At 43.7% G+C, this 23672-nt stretch overlaps 1 protein-coding gene across 1 annotated transcript in view; it reads right to left on the bottom strand.

The window, feature by feature from the left end:
- TG (thyroglobulin) overlaps positions 1-23672 on the bottom strand; it is a 200145-nt gene that overhangs the window by 25347 nt on the left and 151126 nt on the right. The window contains exons 42-43 of the mRNA XM_067531578.1: positions 14251-14415; positions 13275-13442 (exon numbers count right to left, since the gene is read on the bottom strand). Of these exons, the coding sequence (XP_067387679.1) occupies positions 13275-13442; positions 14251-14415 (333 nt within the window). The remainder of the gene's footprint in view (positions 1-13274; positions 13443-14250; positions 14416-23672) is intronic.

The following is a 23672-nucleotide window of genomic DNA, read 5'->3' as shown; positions in this document are numbered from 1 at the left end:
CCAGTTTGTAGCAGCACATGGGATTCTTCTGTCCTAAGTGCACGACTGCACTTGTCTTTGCTGAATCTCATCAAATTTCTTTTGGCCCAATCCTCCAATTTGTCTAGATCACTCTGTATCCTATCCCTACCCTCCAGTGTATCTACCACTCCCCCCAGCTAAGTGTCATCTGCAAACTTCCTGAAAGTGCAATCCACTCCATCCTCCAGATCATTAATGAAGATGTTGAAGAAAACTGGCCCCAGGACTGATTTCTGGGTTACTGTGTTTGTTACTGGCTGCCAGATTGACATTGAGCGATTAATCGCTACCCGTTGAGCCCTATGATCTAGCCAGCTTTCTATCCATTTTATAGTCCATTAATTCAACCCATACTTCTTTAACTTGCTAATAAGAATAATATGGTAGACTGTATCAAAACATTTGCTAAAAATCAAGGTACATCATGTCCACCGCTTTCCCCACATCCACAGAGCCAGTCATCTCATCATAGAAGGCAATCAGGTTAGTCAGACATGACTTGCCCTTGGTGAAATCATGCTGACTGCTCCTGATCACCTTCTTCTCCTCCAAGTGCCTCAAATGGATTCCTTGAGGACCTGCTCCATTATTTTTCCAGGGACTGAGGTGAGGCTGACTGGTCTGTAATTCCCCAGTTCCTTCTCCTTCTCTTTTCTGAAGATGGTCTCTATATTTGCTTTTTTCCAATCATCTGGGATCTCCCCCAATCACCATGAGTTTTCAAAGATAATGGCCAATGGCTATGCAGTCACATCAGCCAACTCCCTGACCATCCTCGGATACATTGCATCCAGCCCCATGGACTTGTGTATGTCCAGCCTTTCTAAATAGTCCTGCACCTGTTCTTTCAGCACTTCTCCCCATTCTGTGCTGCCCAGTGCAGTAGTCTGGGAGCTGACCTAGTCTGTGAAGACAGAGGCCAAAAAAAGCATTGAAATACTTCAGCTTTTTCCACATTATCTGTCACTAGGTTGCCTCCCCCATTCTGTAAGGGGCCCACACTTTCCCTGATCATCTTCTTGTTGCTAACATACCTGTAGAAACCCTTCTTGTTACCCTTCACGTCCCTGCTAGCTGCAACTCCAATAGTGCTTTGGCCTTCCTGATTTCACCCCGACATGCTCGCAGGAGTGAAATCTGCTGCATCCCTCTTTTTAATAGTAGTTTCTGTCATCTAATTTGTTTCCATTTTACTGAGTGAGAATGAATAGGGCTGGTGAGGAAAATAAAAATATTTAAGGGTTCAGAATTTGTTTCTGTTTTGCATCGGATTGAAACCGAGATCTTTCAAAATGTTTCATGGCAGGGGGTGGGGAGAGACAGACCCATCTCAGAGGTTACATCACTCCGCCCGAATGTAGGAGAGCCAGGCTCAAGTCCAGAACAGAGGCAGGAACCGAGTTCTCCCGCATCCCAGACAAGTGCCCTAATCACTGGACTGCTAACAACTATTTTTGGGTGCTGGGTACACGTGCATCTGTTCACACACACACTCTCTCTCTCTCTCTCTCTCTCTCTCTCACACACACACACACACACACATACACACTCCTCCTCCTCCTCCTCCTCCTCCCCCCACAAACCTCGATTAATTAACATTTGTGACCCCTCCCCTCAAAAGTAAAAATGTTTCATCAAAGAATTCCCAACCAGCTCTAGAATAGGTCTCCTGCACAGACTAGGTCAGCTCCCAGACTACTGCACTGGGCAGCACAGAATGGGAGGAGGTGAGCAACCCTCAGTGCTGTGGGCCTTTCTTCAATACTATTTAAAAAAAAACCAAACACTAGGTGAGAAAATCATTACAAAAACAATGGTCAGTGGTGTGTTGCTTTGCACTGTTTTGGTGACAAGAAGCAGTCATAAACATGGCTTAGCTGACGGGTTACACTGTGTTTACAGTTCCTTTAAAGCAGCTCCAGCATGTCAGTGAAATTTGGCCCAGTATATTGTAAAGCACATGAAGGAGTAGCATATGGTAAAGATAAACTATCACATCTTCTGGAAGGGTAAATGGTGTCTCTCTAACATGTTAGAATAGCATTAAGAGTTAGCCCTCGAACAGAGTAGATAAGGGGAACCAGTGTATAGTGATTTTAGTCTTTCAAATGGCTTTTGATTCAGTACCTCACAGGAGATTATTAAGAAAGCTTGCTAGCCAAGAGGTGAGAAACCCAGCACAACCCGGTCATTGATTCAAGCCAGTTAAGAGACGAAATAAAGAGTTGGAATTAAACAGTCAATTCTTATCATAGACGGAGCTAAATAGCAGGGTTTTTCCCCGAGGTGATTATTGCTACAGACTCCTGCAATGTGTTCCATGCAGGTGAGCTCCTGCGCTCTTCAGAAGCCACATTGACTGCAGTGGGTGTACGGCATCGCCTGCACAGATTAGACTGCTTATATGGGATAAATGTATAATATTGCTAACTTTCTTTCCAGCCACCCAGCCACCCACTGTTTCCTGGCTGTGCATGACAGCCTGAGTTTATACTAGGGTGAGTATACCAGCCAAGAAGACAGAAAAAGCCAAAATCTTAGTCCACCAACTAAACAGAATTCAAACTCTCACAACTCTCAACGCATTCCTCCTTGCAATCCTTGTACTATCTACTGTGTACTAAACACAGTGTGTGTGTGTACACACACACACCATTAGATTTTAAGACCAGGTCGTTTAGTCTGAGGGTATGTCTACACTATGGGGACTATACTGGCATAGCTGCACGTTGCTGTAGCTATGCTGGCATAACCCTGTAGCACAGAGGCACAAGTGACATTAACACTGGAGTTTAGGTCACATAGCCATATCAGTTAAGGATGGGTTTTTCACACCACTGAAAAACTATGATGAAAAGTTATGGATGAGCTAACTCCTGCATATCACAGGCCATAGATTTTCACCAACTTCCCCTTTATTGAGCCCAATAAGCATTTGTCTAACGCATATCATCCAACTCTTGATCTGAAGACTTCAGGAAATGACTTCCCTTGGTAGTCTGGTTAATCACCCCCCACTGTTAAAAACGTGTGCTTTATTTCTACTCTGAATTTGTCTGGCTTTAACTTCCAACCATTGAATCTTGTTATGATTTTCTCTATTCAAGAAGATAGCAGGTTACTCCAAGCCATCCTCTGGCCACTGCCTCACCAATTTACTGAAAAGGAGGGGAAGGAAATATCAGGTGCACTGCTTCTGCTCTCCCCACACAGGCCCCAATCTTGATCGAGGTATCCCTGACATGGCTGGACTGTGCACCGGGGGAGACCTTACTTCTGTATATTGTTCTGTGCAGCCTTGCTAGGACTAGTCAAAATCTAGCCCTTACATTGTGAACTTTTCAGAGTCAGAACTACCCCTTCTTCTATGACTGGAAAGCACTCAGTGCATTGTAGGCAACAGTGGAAAGAAATTACAAATAGCACCACCACCAGATTCTGTAGCTCTACACATTCTCAGTACTGTCCGGGGTACAGAACTCTGCTAAATATTTCCCCAGGGCTGACAGGTACAAATGTCCTATGTTACACCACCAGCTACTGGGGCAGCACTGGAGTTTACCCTTTTTCTTGCACTGTCTCATAATGGGTGAAATACACCCCTTTGCAGATAGACAGCAAAAGGCCTTGTTCCACTTAAACCCTATTTTGAGGTCTCTTTCTATTTTAGGGCTTGTCTACACTAGAAATATTACAGTGGCACAGCTGGGATGCTGTAGCACTTCAGCATAAACACTACCTATGCTGTTGGGAGGGGTTCTTCCCTCAGCACTGGGAATCCACCTTCAACCTAGTGCTGTCTACACTGGAGGGGTAGGTCAGTTTAACTACACCACTCAGAGGTGTGGATTTTTCACATCCCTGAGCAATATAGGTAAGCCAACTCAATTTTCTAGTGCAGACCAGGCCTCGGGTATTTATATGGCTCCAATTACCACAGTATTTGAATGCCTCATAATCCTGTGGATTAACTACACCAATGGGAGAAGCTCTCCTGTCGGCATAATAGCGTCTTCACTAAAGTGCAGCTGCGCTCTATGTGAAGACAAGCTCCAGGTTAAGAAATAGCTGAAGTCCCAAGGATACATGGGAGGGATGGGGAAAGTGCAGTCAGAGTTATGTGCTCATAGAAAGCACTGCTGTGTCTGAATGCTCCAGAACTCACAACACAGAAAACGTATGTAGTGTTGACGTAGCTGTGTCAGTCCCAGGGTATCAGAGAGACAAGGCGAGTGAGGTAAACACCAACAGAAGTTGGTCCAATAAAAGATATTACCTCACCCACCTGGTCTCTAACCCAGAAAATGGGCAGATAAATGTCTTTATGGCTTGGTTGACATGGAGAAAAACAAAACACAATTCAAGTAACAATACAGACACCTGCACTACCCAGTGACTAAACAACCCTTCCTCCTCCCAATCCTTAAGTTTCAACCTTAGTAGTGATTATCCAGAACAGCCTGTACGTGTGGTTATCACCGCTGCCAAAGAATGGTTAAAAAAAGAATGGGTGCACTCAGACCTCTGCACAGCAAATGTTGATAAGGTTGTTAGAGATTCAGTGCTCCCGATAACAGAGGTTTGTAGAGAAGTGTGAACAGTTAGAACAAAAGCATTGCACAATTACTGCACTGCAACGACCACCTCCCTCGCAGCACAGATCCATCCCAAAAGGCATTAACCCAGTGGAGGTGTCCGGTTATAATTGTCTGTAATGTGTGAATAGTCACAGGAAGGAACGGCTAATGACCTTCAGCTACAAGGGAACAAAACCCTTACAAAGCTATGCAACCACACAAGTATGTGCCCATGTTCCCTCGTACTTTTCCAGCAGTTGCACAGGGTGTGTAGGTGTCCCTCAGCACAGTCTCTGCCTCTGCCTGATTTCCCTTGCCAACGTACATGTGGGTGGGATCCAGCTTTCTGTACAGGGTTTGTAAACCAGACTTGCTCTGGATCCACTTGAGATGGGAGTGCTCCCCTTCACCCTCACCAACGTTTGGGAGTGTGCAGCAGACGACAATTATATGAACAGCATTTGCCACACTGGCATCCAGAGGGGGCACAGGCATTGCCAACAAAATTTCAGCCTCCCAAACGCGTACTCCATAGCCATTCTGCAGCTACTGATTTTGTAACTGAATTCACTTTTCCCAGGGTCACTGAACCTGGGGTATGGTTTCATGAGCCAAGTTAGGAGTGGGAATGCCAAAACAACAGCTGACCCAGACACACTGTAGAGAACCATACGTTTCTGGGGAATAAAGTGCCTTCTTTCCCCTTCAAGTACAATCCCAGTCTCCTCAGCACCATAGTGTCATGAACCTTTCCAGTGTTTCTCGTGTTGGTATTCATGAATCTGTCGCTGTGGTCCATGAAGCTTTGCAGAATGAGTGAAAAGTAACCTTTTTGGTTCACAATCACTTGCCCCATTTGTTGGGCAAAGTATTGGGAATATGGGTGCTATTGATAGCCCCTGTATAGTTTAGAAGCACTGTCTTCTCAAATTCAGCAAATTCAAACTTCAGCAAATTCTTGAACTTTTCTCATGGCAGCCACCTGTGGGTAGATCAGCATTAATAGCCTCACAAACCTGCACAACTATGACCCTGACAGTGGATTTTCTAACCCTGAAATGCTTTACAATGGACCTAGAGCGGGTGTTGTCAGCTTCAATAGGGCAACAGCCACCCACTTCTGCATTAGGATGGCTTCCTTGAGTGAAGCATCCCGGTGCTGGAGCTTTGGTGCAAGCTCCACACACAACTCCAGGAAGAGTGGTTCTCTCATTTGGAAGTTCTGAAGTCACTGCTCATCATCCCAGGTTTCCAAAACAAGGCATGTTCTCCTGCACCAGAAGCAACGGTCCACCCACGGGCAACTGCGGCAATACCAGCAACATCACATCTGTACCACGGGAGTGAATGAACTGTCATTCACCCTCAAGGTCAGCCATCTTTGACATGTCAGAAGTTCTTCCCACATCCCATCCAGCATCTTGTTCATCACCTACTCCGCTGTCCCACAATAAGGAGCAGGAGCAGAACCACATTATCATTCCATCACTCCATGTCTTCCACCCAGTTTGGCAGGGGCAGGCATGATCAGGAACTGCCATTGGGAAAGGCATGGGCCAGCACCAACAACACACAGCAAAGTGTCTCCTAAAGTGTTTCCCTGTGATGCACAGAACACTGGGATGCCACCTCTGAAATGGTAGCGCTAACTTTCTGCAACAGCAGCGGCAGCGTGGATGTGGGTATGGACATAGACACAGCATTATATGCATGTCCAGCACAGCACATGGGGACATTTAGCGTGGCTAACGGGAACATGCATGACCATATACACAGCCACGTAACCGAGGATGTGCACCAGGATAGACATCCCCAGTGCAGTAGTCTATGTCTAAGTGTAAAGCATTCCAGCCAGCATTAATCTGTTTCAGCTCATACAAATAAATGTCCTTGTTAATGTCATCGGACAGTCATATTCATGACATAAAAACCCAACATCAGCTGAGTAGGAATTTTCATGTTCAGATTCTACTATGAATGATCAACTGAAGGGGACATAGCTCTTAAAGAGATGTTAATCATACAAATGTTTTGCCAGTATGTAACTAACTGGTCTCTCTCATGGCTTCTGACACTAGATTTCACTGTGAACCAACAGTCTCGATAGCTGGAAGACCTACCCAACAGGGAATATAATTTTCTGTGCCCCATCTGCAGCTGGCGATGATGGAAACAATTATTCTATGGTAAACGGAGGAGCGGGATCTTACCAGCTTCATGCTTTCCAGAATCCTCTGACATTCTTTCCAGGAACCTTCGGTTTTTCCAGGGTCCTCTGACACTGCTATTTATCTCTCTATGCACTTATGTGGCGCGCCTTACCGTAGTGTCTGAGCACCTCACAAGCATTGATGAATTTTCTCCTTGCAACCCCCTTGTGAGGTAGGGAAGTATTAATCCCATTTTGCAGTCACAGGATAGATTAAGTGACTTGCCCAAGGTCACAAAAAGTCAGAGCTGAGCATTGAACCCAGGTTTCTTAAATATAGTCCAGTGCCCTACCCATTACACCACTTTCCCAACGTGGATAGAATATGAAGGCAGCAGGGGACAATAGGAATCTCCTTACACCCACCCTAGATCCGTTACAAGGAGCACAGGCCACTACCAGCTCACATTCTCAATCTGATACAAGAGAAGGGAAGAAGTGGGAAGGGCTTTATCAGATCCCTCCCCTGGATCTGACACAGGAGGAAGAAGAGGGAAGCAGGACAGCATGACAAGGCCTCCTCATGACATGTTGCAGAAGGAGGGGAATAGGCTGACATTGGTCCCCTCCACAGACAGACAGACAGACACACACATAAGAATGGCCATGTTGGGTCGGACTAGTGGTCCATCTAGCCCAGTATCCTGTCTTCTGACAGTGGCCAATGCCAGGTGCTTCAGAGGGAATGAACAGAACAGATAATCATCAAGTGATCCATCTCATTGGCCATTCCCAGCTTCTGGCAAACAGAGACTAGGGACATTTTAGAGCATGGTTCTGCATCTCTAATAGCCATTGATGGACCTATCCTCCATGAATGTATCTAGTTCTTTTTTGAACCCCATTATAGTCTTGGTCTCACAACCTGCTCTGGCAAGGAGTTACACAGGTTGAATGTGCATTGTGTGAAGAAATTCTTCCTTTTGTTCGTTTTAAACTTGCTGCCTATTAATTTCATTTGGTGACCCCTAGTTTGTGTGTTATGTGAAGGAGTAATAACACTTCCTTATTTACTTTCTCCACACCAGTCAAAGCCCTAATCATTTTAGTCGCCTTGTTGTGTACCTTTTCCATTTCCAATATATCTTTTCTGAGATGGGGCAACCAGATCTGCATGCAGTATTCAAGATGTGGGCGTACCATGGATTTTATAAAGAGGCAATACAATATTTTCTGTCTTATTATTTATCCCTTTCCTAATGATTCCCAACATTCTGTTAGCTTTTTTGACTGCCACGTCACACTGAGTGGATGTTTTCAGCCACAATGACTTCAAGATCTTTTTCTTGGGTGGTAACAACTAATTTAGACCCCATCATTTTATATGTAGAGTTCGGATTATGTTTTCCAATGTGCATTACTTTGCATTTATCAACATTGAATTTCAGCTGCCATTTTGTTGCAGATGAAATCCCTTTCTAACTCCTCACAGTCTGTTTTGGACTTAACTATCTTAAGTAGTTTTGTATCGTCTGCAAATTTTGCCACCTCACTTTTTACCCCTTTTTCCAGATCATTTAGGAATATGTTGAACAGTACTGGTCCCAGTACAGACCATTAGGGGGCACCATTATTTACCTCTCTATTCTGAAAACTGACCGTTTCTTCCTACCCTTTGTTTCTATCTTTAACCAGTTACTGATCCAGGAAAGGACCTTCCCTCTTATCCCATGACTGCTTACTGAAAATCCACTGAAAAGGCTTTCTAAAAATCTAAGTACACTGTATCCACCGGGTCACCCTTGTCCACATGCTTGTTGAGCCCCACAAAGAATTCTAGTAAATTGGTGAGGCATGATTTCCCTTAACAAAAACTATGTTGACTCTTCCCCAACAAATAGTATTCATCGATGTGTCTGATAATTCTGTTCTTTACTATAGTTTCAATCAATTTGTGTGGTACTTAAGTTAGGCTTACCAGCCTGTAACTGCTGGGACCACCTCTGGAGCCTTTTTTAAAAATTGACATCACATTAGCTATCCTCCAATCATCTGCTACAGAAACTAATTTAAAAGATGGAGAACTACTAGCAGTGGTATGTAACCTAATTTCACATTTAAGTTCCTTCAGAACTCTTGGGTTAATACCATCTGGTCCTGGTGCCTTATTACTGTTTAATTTATCAATTTGTTCCAAAACCTTCTCTAATGACACCTCAATCTAGGACAGTTCCTCAGATTTATCACCTAAAAAGAACGGTTCAGGTTTGGGAATCTCCCTCACATCCTCAGTCTGAAGACCGATGTAAAGAATTCATTTAATTTCTCCACAATAATCTTATCTTCTTTAAGTGCTCCTTTAGCATCTCGATCATCCAGTGGCCCCACTAGTTGTTCAGCAGGCTTCCTGCTTCAGATGTACTTAAACATTTTTTTGCTATTATTTTTTCTTGACCTTCCTCATTATGTTTTTCACTTCATTTGCCAGAGTTTATGCTTCTGTCTATTTTCCTCAATAGGATTTAACTTCCACTTTTTAAAGGGTGCTTTTTTGCCTTTAACTGCTTCTTTTACTTTGTTGTTTAGCCACGGTGGCACTTTTTGGTCCTCTTACTATGTTTTTTCATTTGGGTGTATACATTTAAATTGAGCCTCTATTATGGTGTCTTAAAAAAATGTTCCCATGCAGCTTGCAGGTATTTCACTTTTGGCACCGTACCTTTTAATTTCTGTTTAACTAACTTCCTCAACACACTTCCTAACTAACACACGCTAGGGTCTACTGATGCCACTAGATGATTTTGTTGCCTGTGCTGGATTTTGTCACCAGGCTTTGACTCCACAGAGGTGAACATGGCTGTGAGGCAGCAGAACACTTTGGGTGCTGGCTGGAAGGAATAGTGTGAACAGTTTGTCCTCTCTTCCAAGACAGAGAAAATGCTATGATCTTGCAGCAGTGACCACATTAGAGCTGAGATCCTGAGTGTGAAATTAGAAAACTTTGCAGCAGTTCTTTAACAAGGTATCCTGAATGCCTGCAAGACAGCTTGGAACCGAGAACATTTGAAAGAAACTCAGGACACAAGAAGGAAAAAACAGAGCCAGAGTAGTTGAGAATAATCAGCAGTTATTAAGAGGCAAAAGAGGTGAAAGGGAAGGACTAAAATGCAGCCTGTCTAACATGGAGACCGTGAGCTCTCTGGGGCAGGAACTGTCTTTGCTACATATCTGTACAGTGATTAGCACAATGGGGCCCCGGTCCTTGGTTGGGAGTTCCTTGACATTTCTGTAACTATTATTACTACTACTACTATTACTACTATTGAGGAATTATGAGGACTTTCCAAATTCTCATCTTGGAAGCCTAAGTTCTGTGTAAGTACTGGACTGTCAGTCACAGATGTTTTCTCTTTCCAATTAAGTCAGAACAATCTGGCAGTTTCCAGCTGTCTCCTTTATTAACAGCCTGGTTTGCTGCATAATCTTCTCTTAGAAAACACAGTGGGATTTCACTCACTATTTATAATTCAGACATGATGAACAGAAGTGGTGGTTAGATACAGAACTTCATTTCCTGGCCCCAGTCACATGACCTGGACCAAGGTCACTAACTGTTCATTCTCCTGTCACAATAGAGGGATCATTATGGGCCGACTTCAGTGGTTACTGTTACATCTTTGACCCTTGTCTTTTTAACGCTCTTTTAAAGGATTCAAAAGGAAAACATGATACCAAACCCAACGCAAAAATATCCTGAAGGGCACCAACGCAGTCACCTTGTCTCTGTTCAGAATTCATAGAATCATAAAAGATGAGGGTTGGAAGGGACCTCAGGAGGTCATTGAGTCCAACCCCTGCTCAAAGCAGGACCAACCTCAACTAAATCATCCCAGCCAGGGCTTTGTCAAGTCGCACCTTAAAAACCTCTAAGGATGGAGATTCCACCTCCTCCCTAGGTAACCCATTCCAGTGCTTCACCACCCTCCTGGTGAAAAAGCTTTTCCTAATGTCCAACCTAGACCTCCCCCACTGCAACTTGGGACCATTGCTCCTTGTTCTGTCATATGCCACCACTGAGTACAGCCTAGCTCCATCCTCCCTGGAACCCCCTTTCAGGTAGTTAAAGGCTGCTATCAAATCCCCCCTCATTCTTCTCATCTGCAATCTAAACAAGCCTAGTTCCCTCAGTCTCTCCTCTAAAGTCATGTGCTCCAGACCCCTAATCATTTTTGTTGCCCTCCACTTGACTCTTTCCAATTCTCGTAACACTTTATTTCAGGAAGTTCCTTTATTGTTATGCCTGAAAGTATAAATGTCCTATATTACAACAGCAGCTACTCGGGCAGCACTGGGATTACCCTTTTCTTGCACTGTCTCATAATGGGTGAAATTCACCCCTTTGCAGACAGACAGCTACAGGTCTTTGTTCCACTTAAGCCCTATTTTGAGATCTCTCTATCTATCTTAGGGCTTGTCTATGCTAGAAATGTCACGCTGTAGCGTGTCAGTGTAAACATTACCTACGCTGCCAGGGGAGTTCTTCCCTCTGCGTAGGGAATTCATCTTCCATCTACTTCTGTCTATGCTGGGGATTAGGTCAGTTAAACGATACCGCTCAGAGGTGTGGGTTTTTCACATCGGTGAGCAACCGAGGTAAGCTAACTTAATTTTTTAGTGCAGAACAGACCTCAGGCATGTATATGGCCCCCATTATCACAGTATCTGAGTGCTGCATAATCCTTAATGTATTTATCCTCACCATACCCCCCTGAGGTAGGGCAGTGCTATTATCACCATTTTACAGATGAGGGCTAATGCACATAATAGATTACGTGACTTGAACAAGGTCACAGAGGAAGTCTGTGGCAAAGCAAGGACTTGAACCCAGGTCTCCCGAGCCCTGAACTAGTGACTTAACCACTGGACTATCCTTCCACTTCAGAGTGGATATTAAGTAGTGCCTGGCTCTCTGCACAAGGATGAATTTTAACCCTTTGTGTATCAAAAGCCCATTCCCATTCCTGCTCTCTTTAAATCTCACCTGAAAGCTTTCCTAGTTTTAGTTTCCTTGCTAAAAAAAATAAATAAAAAAAAGGTGAGTATCCAGCATTAATGGTCAGAACAGACTTTATCACTGGGCCCCATGGTAGTAAGTTTTGGTGTTTTGGATCATTATGGTAGCACTGTAGCAATGTTAGCAAGACTGTTAGTAAGACATTGACTGTTTGAAGTTTTGTTGGCCTGAATTTTGCAGGAGGTCAGAGTAGATGTTCTAACAACTCCCAGCCAGTAGCACTGCTAGGCCCATTTCTCTCATAACCTGAACTCCCATTAACTCAGTGGTTACTCTCCAGTATTGAGTCCACTTCTGGACAATTACTAAAGAATACTCTAGTCTTGCTGTGTATATTGTTCTGCACTGATACTCTTGTATAAATGGTCACAGAAGTGAATATGGAGAGAGAGAAAGACAATAAGAGAGAATGTCTCAAGGGAGACTGCTCACTTGCAAACAAAAATCACTAGTTTAAAGGGAGCATTGCATTCTGGGACTGGAACGTACCTGGCTCCTGAATGCATGTGCTAATTAAACAGCAGGGTAATGACTAGAAATCTGAAAGGGACAGGCTGGCGTTTTGTGCTATCATTTCAACAGGGTATAAGAACAGAGGAATTGCCATTATGTAAAGGAACTATTTAACCACAGTCCAGTATTCTGTCTCCAACACGGCCAATGCTAAATGCTTCAGAGGAAAGTGTAACACCTGTTATCAGGACTATTTGTGTAATACTAGATAGCTGCCCCCAACTGGTGATCAGTTTGTGCCCTGAAGCTTGAGGATTGATAATCCTTTTCATTTTTATCCTTGCTCATGTATCCCCAGATGCTATTTCCTATTCATAGGTAGTTCTAATTGGGAAGCATCCTCATAAGAAAGGGCAGGATTCACAAAACAGAAAAAGCACAGGCAATGACACAGAAAATAAATGGTGGAATAATCCATGCACAAAAACATAAGATAGGAGTTCAAGAGGGGAATAACCTATGAATTTTGCAGCCATATCCAGTTTAGATTCTGAATCCTCCATAAAGTTTAGCAGGGTCTATATGCAGGGTATTGACTTGGGCCCATCCCTACTCTAGAGGAACCCAATAGCCAAATTAATATTAGACTGTCACCCATACAAGAACATACAACAGGAAAAATTAATACTACATGCTTTCCAGAGACTTACAATACATGCAGACACATGCAAAATGCAAGTTAAATCAACCTGGTCTCCCAACTTTTTGCTCCTTCTCTGAACCACAGTATTACTGCATAAATAGGACCTCTATTTCCATTGGGTAGTCAAAACAGGAGTACCTTATGAAGGGCAATGCTTTGCTGTATTTTCATGAAGTCCTAACCAAGACTTATGAAAGCCAAAAAGTCTCTCTCCTGCCAGTACAGATCCTCTTTGTTAATATTTGCTTAAGTCCTTTGAGAGTTGATAGTTCTTTTGCACAGTACATCTCTGCCTACCTTAATTGCCTTAGCTCTGCTGATCAGTCCGTCTTGTTGAGCACTTCCAATGAGCAGATCCACCTTCTCAAGTCGAGAATGCCGCAGGGCTGTAGCTAGAGGTTCCCGAAGGTAGACTCCATCAACCACTGGGCCCCAGTACTGGAACGGCCCACTTATGGCTAGGAGCTGTGTTGAAAGGGAACAAAGAATAGCACAGCACAGTTATGATCAGGATTTTCAAAAGTGCTCAGCATTAGCTTGATTCTGCTGTTAATGAAATCAACGGTAAAACTCCTATTAAATGGAAAACGTGCTCTCCTAGAGACTGAATGGCCAAGGAATTGGTAAAGAGATACAAGGCCTTCAGTGGTGAGCAGCGATGGGCCAGTTTAGCAAGGACTTTCTGTCATTCCCACCTGACAACTGCTTGTTTACCTGAAATGATTAATTGAGCTGGTAGCCTCATAATCAACAAGCGTACACATAACACAGTTCAACATCACACCTGGAAGGAAGTGGTACCCTTTCTGAACTTGTACTGCCAATGCCTCTGTTTGACCTGTGTGTGAAGGATTCCACCCTCCAGGACTGTCAGGATGGCACCTTTTATAAGCATTGCATGTTGTTAAGCTAAATGCAAAGCACAATCATCTCTTCACACTTCCTTTTTTGTAGAGAACTGCCATGAAAACAGGGGCCTGATTCCCATTTGCACTAAGGCCATTCACCACCCTGACAGGGATCACTGAAACCCACTTTAAGACACGTTTACACAGCCAACGCGATGCAAAGGGGCCTTAGTTTAAATGAGAATTAGGCCAGAAGTATCAATGGGCCAAAGCCTCAGCTGGTGGACACCAAAGTAACTCCACTAAAGTCAATGCCGATTTACACCAGCTAAGGATCTGGCCCAATATTTAAAAATGTTCTTCCTGCAAGTTGCTGCACATACAGCCTACATTTCCATTATAATACAAAGTCAGATATATTGCACCTTAGTCTGCGCATCATTGAGAGCATTGGCAGGCAACTGGCGGAGGCAGGATACAATTTCCTCACTGCTGGATGAAGGGCATCCAAATTCGTTAGCCAGAACTGCCACTTGGTCTTGAGCTTTCTTCTCACTAATCACTGACGCTGGAGAAAAAGCGGATCCTCCCTAGAAGAGAAAACAGACACTGAGTCAATGGATCCTGTCAACATGTGAGTCCCTTGTGCACAAAGAGAAAACGACAGGGAAAAAAAAATCTATTCAGTCACTGACTGGAAAATGAAGTTTGCAAGAGCTGCAGCATGATCTATTGATTAAAGCAAAGGGGGAGAGAGCAGGGCTGGGTGCCATTCCCAACCCTGCCACAGACTTTTTGAGAGACCTGGGGCAAGTCACTTAATTTCTTGGTGATTCAGTTCCCTCATCTGTAAAATGGGGACAATAATCCACCTCGCAGGACTTTGAAACCTTTAGCTGGGAAGTGGTGTATATTATCATCATTATTTACTACTGCTACTACTGTGGTCTCACAAATCTCAGCATTAGTGTAGTTTAAGCAATGGCTACTACTTTCATTGAGCTAATGCCACTTAATTATTATTGTTATTCCTTATTTGTGTTACACAAGCAACCAAAGGATGTAACCAAGATCGGTGCTCCCTTGTGCAAACACACAGGTAGGCATGAGCCTCCCACAAAGATTTTATAATCTAACTCTTATACCTGGCTAGCCTCTTATATCTGTATTGTATATCTTCAATTCCAACCATACTAGGGGAGAAAGACCTGGATTCTTCACTAGTGATGATGAGGCATGAGCAGGCAGGAAGCTAGGTTTGACTTTTGAAACTCAGGGTGAGTTTGCAGCACTAACAATTATGAAGGAAAAAAAAATCTCCTTTGTACTTTAAATCTTGATGCTGAAATTATTGAGATACAGAGAATATAGAACATCACAGTGCTCTTCACAGTAGAGCAATATTTAAATCACTTGCCAAAGCCACAGAGCCCAGATGAGAACTCAGGAGTTCCTGGCTTCCAATCCCATGTTCAGACCATTCCCCCACACCTGTCACAGCCGGGGTTGTGTTTGGAAAAGAGCTCACTGGAAAAGGATGTCATAATGTCGTTGAGCAACCACAAAAGCCAGTTATTCAAAATGCAGGTATGTTAGCATAGGCTGATAACATCTGACCTACAACATCAGGGCTGGAATGAGCAGTGACACGGTTAAAAATGACTCAACTCTAATTTCCAAACGTTTAGATCAGTTTACTATAATAATTGTTCAGATACACTTCCGTCTTCTAAAACACCCCAGAGAATCTGATCGCCTCTGCTGATTAGCTTTTTCAATATAAAGCAAGTTACATACAAAACTGTGTGCCCAGCAAAACACAAAAACAGAAGCCAAGAAAAAAATGTAACTGTATTTTTAATATTTGGTCTCTGAGAAGCTGTGTGTAGCAGTTAAAAACATCCATGTCCATTTCTTTGCTTCTAGCAAGCATATACAGTGACTGTAATGAAGCAGTCTGTCTGATCCCTGAAGTAATCAGTTTCCAAATATCATTAGAAAGGGACTATTGTTTAGATAACTCCCACTAGGCCCATTATTACTATACACTCCTTAAATATTTTTCTCTTTTTTTAAGTTAAAAGAAAAAATTCAGGGATCTAGGAAAAAAGGATCATTATTTATTCATTAGTTTAGGGGTAGATTACAGGAGGGCTGCAGCTAAGCAAAAAAAAAAGTCAAAATATCAGGAGTGTAGCTTTTCTGGTGCTGAAGAAGTTACTGAAGAAAGGGTCTCTGAGTTTTAACAGGGCAAGAGGAGAAAGGCGGCATAGATTCTATTCCCAGTTCTGCCACTGATCTGCCGGATGTTCTTAGACAAATAATTAGATATTGTAATAATCCCAGCCTTACATGGATATCGTCAGGCATCATTAATGAATGATTGTAAAGCAGTATCAAATCAGTGCAGGAAAGGTTCTCTAGCTCCAGATTCTCTAGCTTGCTGCACTGCCTGCGAGGGGCAAAGGGAGAAAAGACTCTCCAGAACTTCCTTGACCGAGAAACCTGTGCTTTGGGAGGAGTCCTTAGCAGGCATAGGACCAGTATAGCAGGTTCCTAGGCCCCCCTGCACAGGGGATATGACAGAGCTGAGGAAAGGCATCTTAGGGATGGATGGGATAAATAATCACTCTTCAGCTATTGACAGTTGACAGCTAGCCCTTTAGGGAGAGTTGCCAGCAGGTGCAGGTTAGAACCACCCCCTGGTTGCTCTAGCTGAAGCAGAGAATCAGGGAACCAGCTGAGAGCAGCTGAGAGTCTGGCCTTTTGACTGCACAGTACTACTGTTATTTAAATTGGCACCTCAGTTTCTCAGTCTGGGAACGGGGCTGATGTCAAATGCCCACCTTTGCAAAGAGCTGTTTCAATCTAGCGGGTGGATAAAGAGATAGACTATAATTATTAATAACGTGGCTGAGAGCCATGGCGTGGTTTTGGTGCACCATGTCTAGTTCACTGTTTAATGCACTGCAGGATTTGGTTTTGAAGCAGTTCAAGGAATGGGAGTGACTAGCTTTCCCCAGCAAGCTATTCCCATGAAGGAATCTCAGCTGATCAGGACTATCATGCCCCTCTGACATGTTGCTGTGTCTGCCGTGGCGTGGATTCCATTGTATTAGACGTACAATGCAGACAAACTGTGGACCAGAAGCCTTCATGCTGACCTTCTGCATTTGTATTTGTTCATGTGTTACATACAGTAATAGACTGAAGCAAACCCAGACCACCGCCTCTCTCTCCTTCCCCCTCTCCCTGATGCATGAGTATCCCTTGATCTTAGAAAGACAAGGTGGGTGAGGTAATATCTTTTATTGGACCAACCTCTGTCAGTGAGAGACACTAGCTTTTGAGCTCTTCAGGTCTGGGAAAGGTACGACTTGTGTCAGAGCTAAATACAAACAGATAGTTTAGCATAAATAGCTAGCACTTATTCTAGCACTTATTCTAGCACCAAGCCAGGTGAAGTTACCAGTTAACACCATGATTTTAAGAGCATGATTTTTAGTGTCTAGCAAAGTTATGAATTTAATAAAGACACTGAATTTATGGTTTATTATAACAATCTGTAACCCACTAATCCCCACCCCCTGTTTTGTCCTATGACTACAGGGGTGTTAATGGGTCACTTCACACTGAATGGTCCCTTAGAACATGTGCTAATTATTTATGCTAAACGATCCATTTGACCTCTTATTTAGCTATGACACTCTTAGCTCCTGGTCTACACTACAGAATTACTTCGGTATAACTACGTCACTCGGGGTCTGAATAATCTACACCCCTGAGCGATGTAGTTATACCAACCTAAGCACTGGTGTGGGCAGTGCTATGACATAGTTACTGCCTCTCGTGGAGAAGCCAACAGGAGAGCTCCCTCCCGTCGGCTTAGAGTGTCTTCACCAGAAGTGCTTTAGTGGCGCAGCTGCACTGAGGCGGCTGCACCGACACAAGTTTCTAGTGTAGACAAGCCCATAGTAGCTTCCCCAGACCTGAAGAAGTGCATTGGATAGCTCGAAAGCTTGTCTCTCTCACCAACAGAAGTTGGTCCAATAAAAGATTACCTTACTTACCTTGTCTCTCTAATATCCTGGGACCAACGCAGTTACAACAACATTGCATATATCCCTTGGTCTCTCATTTAAACTGCATGGCTTTGTAGGTGTCCATCTTTACTGCATTTTCTTTCTCATTTAAACTGCATTTAAACTCATTTCTCATTTAAACTGCATTTTCTAGGTGTCCATCTTTACTGCATCTGTTATTTTCAGACTGGGCAATTTTTAAGGACTGGAATGAAAACAATTAACTGAGAAAGCAACAGACCAGATCCTCGTCTGGTGTAAATCAGCAGAACTCCCTTCAACTTCAATATCTTAATAAAGGCTGAGTTTGTTCTTACTCCAAAAGGAGTCCAAACCTTTGTCTGTTCCCAGAGCTCAGCCAACAGCTATACTCCTACTATTTAACATGTTTATTATGGTAGTGTCTAAAAGCCAAGAAGAATATTGCCCTGTTGTGCTAGGCTCTGTAAAACACAGAGTGGTAGACAGTGCGTGCTAGCTTCAAAATGAGCTGTGGCCCAGCAAAGCACTTACGAATATGCTCAATATGAAGAATGGGAGTAATCCCATTGACTTTAAAGCCCGGGCTAAAGGTCTTTGCTGGATTGGGCCTAGATGAGCAGGAAGATTATGTGGGATATTGAGTCAAGCTGTACAAAATGTTTGCAGTGAGATTGGAAATTACTCAAAACTCACCACTAACTTGAAACGCAGTTCACACACCTTCCCTGGGAACCTGGTCCAGTTTTGAGAGACCGAGCCACTACGTGACTCGGTATGGAAATGCTACCCCTCCCCCATCCTGTCTGCCTTGTCTATTTGCATTGTAACTCTTTAGGGGCAGGGACCATCAACTACTTTATGTTTGTACAGCACCTTGCACAATGGGCTGCCTGAGGCACTATTGTAACAAACATGATTATTAATCATCATGTGAAATCCAGGGAAAGCCAGACAGGCAAACCCATACATGACCTGCTCATACATCTGCTCAGCTTCCCCCTTGGCACTGCAGAACTATGCATGGGAGTATTCAGAAGAATTCCTGGACATATGACTCCTCTAGGAGCTGTGCTCTCAATGTGCCAATGGGAGCTAGTGGGGGTGGCATAGCAGAGCAGAGCAGAAGCAAGAAAATCCCTTGCATTCCCTCATGATCTCTGGGGATCTACATGCCCTGAGAGTTGGATCTCCACCTTCTTCTATGGGGAAAACCCCTGCTCTCCCCCACCCTAGCCAGACACAAGAGTTCATAAGAAACCCCACAGGCTGAAACTCCACATAGGTTATTCCTGTAGAGGAAAGAATGACGGCCAAACCTCAGCAGGGGTAGATTGGTATAACTCCATTATACACTAGCTGAGCCCAAGCCACACAATTCAGTTGAAGATCCAAGCTTCCCAGAAGTTCGGGGTTTTTTCAAAGGTCAGGAATGTTTCAAGGGTTTTGCTTTGGAATCCATCTCTAGCAGTAACTTCTTTTCTCTTCCTCTAAAAGCAGCAGTTTTGCAACAGGCTCAGTAACAGAATTTGTTCTGCTGGTTTCCACAGTAGTGACCATTTCCTCAATCTGCTTTTTTTTGATAACATTCATATTCAGGAAGTCAGTCTTGCACTTTGGCTTTAAACCTAAGACAGGATCCAGTACTGTGCCTCATAGTTAATTACTCCTTTTGGGTAGGGGGACCATAATTCAGCAATATTTAAGTGATAGCATTATTTTCCCTGTTGTGGGGCTCCTGCTGAAATTTCTTTGAAGGTCTAGGGGGGAAGGGGTGGGAGGATTCTTATTAATGAAAGTGTTAGACAAGCAAAACTCAAATTCACACCACAATTTGAGCTCCTCATCCTCTTTGGCAGACCGTAGGAGCAAACATGAGAGCAGAAGCTGGAGACTACCCACAATGAAGACTTCAACTCTGAGAAAATAATTCTCGTATTTAACAGAAATATACTATGTCCACCCGCATGGGTGTATGATTTAAAGCAAGGATTCATGGAGAAAACAAACATATATGGAGGGTTTTGCTTTTCTTTTCATCACATTCATTCACTATAGAAAACATTAGCCCTGTATGATTATTTGTAGTAACCAGGGATGAATTGGACATTAGCTTAAAAAAAGTGGATCTGTTTAGAGAGATGCAGAAACATTTTACATGAATTATTTACTCACACTGGCTGAAATTCCCGCTATTGCCAACTCCAAGCATTCAAACATCATGAGTCAGGCACCAAAAGATCATGAGATTGGCTTAAAAATGATAAATTTGAGGTTCTTTTATTTGCCTTCTGATTTTCAAATCTTTTTTCTGCACACATATGGGCTAAAAACTTACTTTTAAATGAAATCTGAGATTCCCCCATAATCATATGATTCCACGAGCTGGGCCTTTAAGAAAAACATGCCTCATATACCGTGTGACTCGCAATAAAATCATGAGAGTTAGCAATACTACACCCGTGCAGAAGGCCAATACGAGACCAATTCACTGTATAAATCCCACTCAAAATTGGGCTTAAAAGGAATTTACGTCACACACAGTTCTTGATCTGGCTGACTGCACTGGGGTGGCCTACCCATGACCTATGGAAAGTCATTTGACCTCTTTGTCAACCCATCTGAAAAAATCAGTACAAATATAACCTCACTGAAATGAATTGCTGCATTCAAGTTAAGCAATCCTAGTTAATGTCATTGAACCTCTCCCCAAAACTTCTAACCGCATTTACAGGAACAGCAGAAAGAATTAGATTGAGTGTTGTGCAATTGTATAAAGGGTAACAAGTGGAAATTTCAATGAAAAGATAGCATTATGCTAGCCACTTTAGAATTATTTTACAGGGACGCTGCAGGCTACGTGCCTCATCTGTGCCTGGAACTGACAACTTCCTCAAACGGCAACCAACCACATCTCTCTTTGTGCACATTTACTCTGAAAACTCACTTCTGCAATGTCTTTCAGTGCTGAACCACCAGCAAGCTACAGCCACAAATTTGAACTGCAAATTGCTTTTGCCACCATACTTCCCAAGGAGCAGTATGTCCTCTACACGTCCTCTCATGTGTCACGGTCTCTTTTACTCTTTCCTTGTGCTTTTGGCCTAACTGTAAATCCTTCTTGAGCTACCTTCTGCCTTGAGATACCCACATTGCCACTGAGGTTAACGGAGATAATCTGGATGAAGCAGAAGCCAACTCAAACTGTCTTGATATCTGCCTGAAAAGTTCACCAGGCACATGAATAAAGATTTAATATCGACAAATAATACCCCCACCAAAGGGCAAGACTGTGATCTGTCTAACAAATACTCAGGTGCTCAAACTAATGAGACTGTCCATGTTTGCATTTGGCCAGTGTAAAATATAAAGCTGTATTTATGGTTCTCATTGGTTAATGGCAGTGCCCACAGAGTGCTTGGTGTCATCCAGAGAGGTAAGAAGGCACAGTCCTCGAACACAAAAGCACACACAGGCTGGGGGAAGTGGTACAACATATAAGTAGAGCAGTCAAATGGAATTTGGCTATGCCCTGAAAAAAGACTTAAGGTCTTCTACATTCCCAGCACAGCAGAAGCAGGGTTTCAAGAGGGATTTAAATGCCAGAAGGGTCTTTTAGATGAGCTCAGGAAGATCATACCATACGTAGGGGGCTGCGATAAAGAAGGCACAGAGGCAATTAAGCAAGACGCTAATGAACAGACAAGGCACCGCTGGAGGATCGGTGGGATGATGTTGAGTAAGTATGGTGGGTCAGAGCTAGAGACGGTTTTGCTGCACAAGCATCTGCCTGTGACAGCTGAGATTTCTGAAAATGGAAAAAAAAAAAAAAAAGACGGTTTCTTCCGCCAATTCGGACATTTTGCAGGTGGTAAGATTTTTTCTTCTCCTGCACAGCTCTAGCCAGATGCCATTTTGCTAGTAACAGAGGAGGTTCTGCGAAGCACAGTGATGCTGGATCTCAAATGACTCACTTGTTGACTGCCTGCTGGTTACTGTATCAAGCCAGTAACTTACTTTCAGTAACAGGATATGAAAAGCTTGTAACACAATTTATAGTCCCCAGATGAATTCAACAGCAAAACTCATTGATTTACATGGGGGAAGAGCCAAGCCCATAATAATCAAAGCTCATTGTTTACCGTATTTTAAAATATCCGATTAGCCCACTGTGCTGATACTCCCCATTGCACAGATTCAATATGGCTGCTGTCGTTGCTCAGCGCCATATTCCTTACACCAGTGGCTCCCAACCCGTGGCCCATGGGGTTTTTCAAGGTGGCCCACCCCTCCCCTCCCGCTGGCTGCAGAAGGGAGCTGCTGTCTAAGGGCCCAGGCAGCACGCATTGCTGCGAGGCTACAAGACCAGCGCAGGCTCCTTGTTGCAGGCACAGGGATGGGAGATCAGCGCTCCCCTTCCTCTGGCTGTAGCAGGGAGTATGACAAAGCATTCTGCATGGGTCCCTAGGTGCTGGGGCCCTAGGTGCTGGGGCCAGAGGGAGCGGAGCACTGATCTCCCATCCCCAGTTGCAGAAGAGACACAGGTGGAGCGCACTGGGCTACAGAATGTGTGTGGTTTCCTTGCTGCAGCCAGGGGGATGGGAGATCAGCGAGGACTCCTTCCATCTGGCTGCATTGGGGAGAGGAGAGGAAATTATAGCTGCTGGTGGACAGTGGTGGCCCTTCAGGGTTGTAAAACTGATATCTGTGGCCCTCGAGCCAACTAGGTTGGTAACCACTGCCTTACACAGTACGCTCCCCTGGCCCTCTCCAATAGAAAAATGCTTGTTTCATGTTCAGAGTCCTTGTCAGCTTTCAAACTGCTATACTATGGGCTAGATTCTGACTAACCCAGTGCAAATATACCTGGGAGGAGGGAGGATGATAAACAGCCCCCCATAGTTGCATCCCTGCACACAATCTCAGTCCTCGCACTTCCTGAGTACAAGGATTGCACCAGGCTTGGGCTGCAGTTAGACATGGAATAGAAGGGTGAGGGCAAGACATAGCCCTGCCTGTCCACACAGAGTCTGGTACAGAACCTGACCTAGTCTCCTCCAATGATCCCAGAGACACAGTGCTTCAGTTTGGAAAATTCTAGCAGGGGAGATGCACCTTCTGCCATAGAACTGTGGCTTGCAGGAACCGTCAGCTCCTCCAGTCAGATCTTAACTGGCAGTGATAATCATGCAATGCTATGGTAGCAATGGTTGCTGTCAAACCCTCTACGAGCACTAGATGTGAGAGCTCACCCTTGCAAACCCTCTTCCATTCCAAACTTTCCAAGACTTTCCCCTGTGCTCAAGGTCACCACGACTAGCACAGCACATAAAAATAAGGAAACTCTCCTCTAATTACTGTGGTTCAGAGTTTTGGCACAATCTGCTGCTAAGGGAATTTAACCACTCTCCCTTGGCTGGAAAAAAGTCCTATCAAACAGCTTCTACTGTTGTTCAGCTTTTCCATTTCATTAAATGCATGGTTCAGCTATTAACTTCTACCTGCAGCGATTCTATGTCGGAAACATTAATCAACAGCAGAACTCCAGTGTATTTTTTCAATCCTGCAATATGAAATTATTTACATTAATATTTCAGCACACACGCTGGTCATGAAGACAATGGATATATTAAGCTACCTTAAGTAACCTATAGGCTTTTATGTATATGCCTCTGCCATGGGTTCACTGAGTGATCTTGAGCAGGTCATTTGATAGCTCCATGCCTCAGTTTCCCCATCTGAGACACGGGGATAATAATAGTAACTGCAACGGAGATGTTCTGAGG

This window comes from Emydura macquarii, unplaced genomic scaffold, assembly GCF_026122565.2.
Source record: "Emydura macquarii macquarii isolate MOO-44397 ecotype Brisbane River unplaced genomic scaffold, CSIRO-AGI_Emac_v2 contig_369, whole genome shotgun sequence".
Classification (NCBI taxonomy): domain Eukaryota; kingdom Metazoa; phylum Chordata; order Testudines; family Chelidae; genus Emydura; species Emydura macquarii.
Note: the sequence above shows the minus strand (reverse complement) of the source record. Positions and strands in the feature narration are given on the sequence as shown.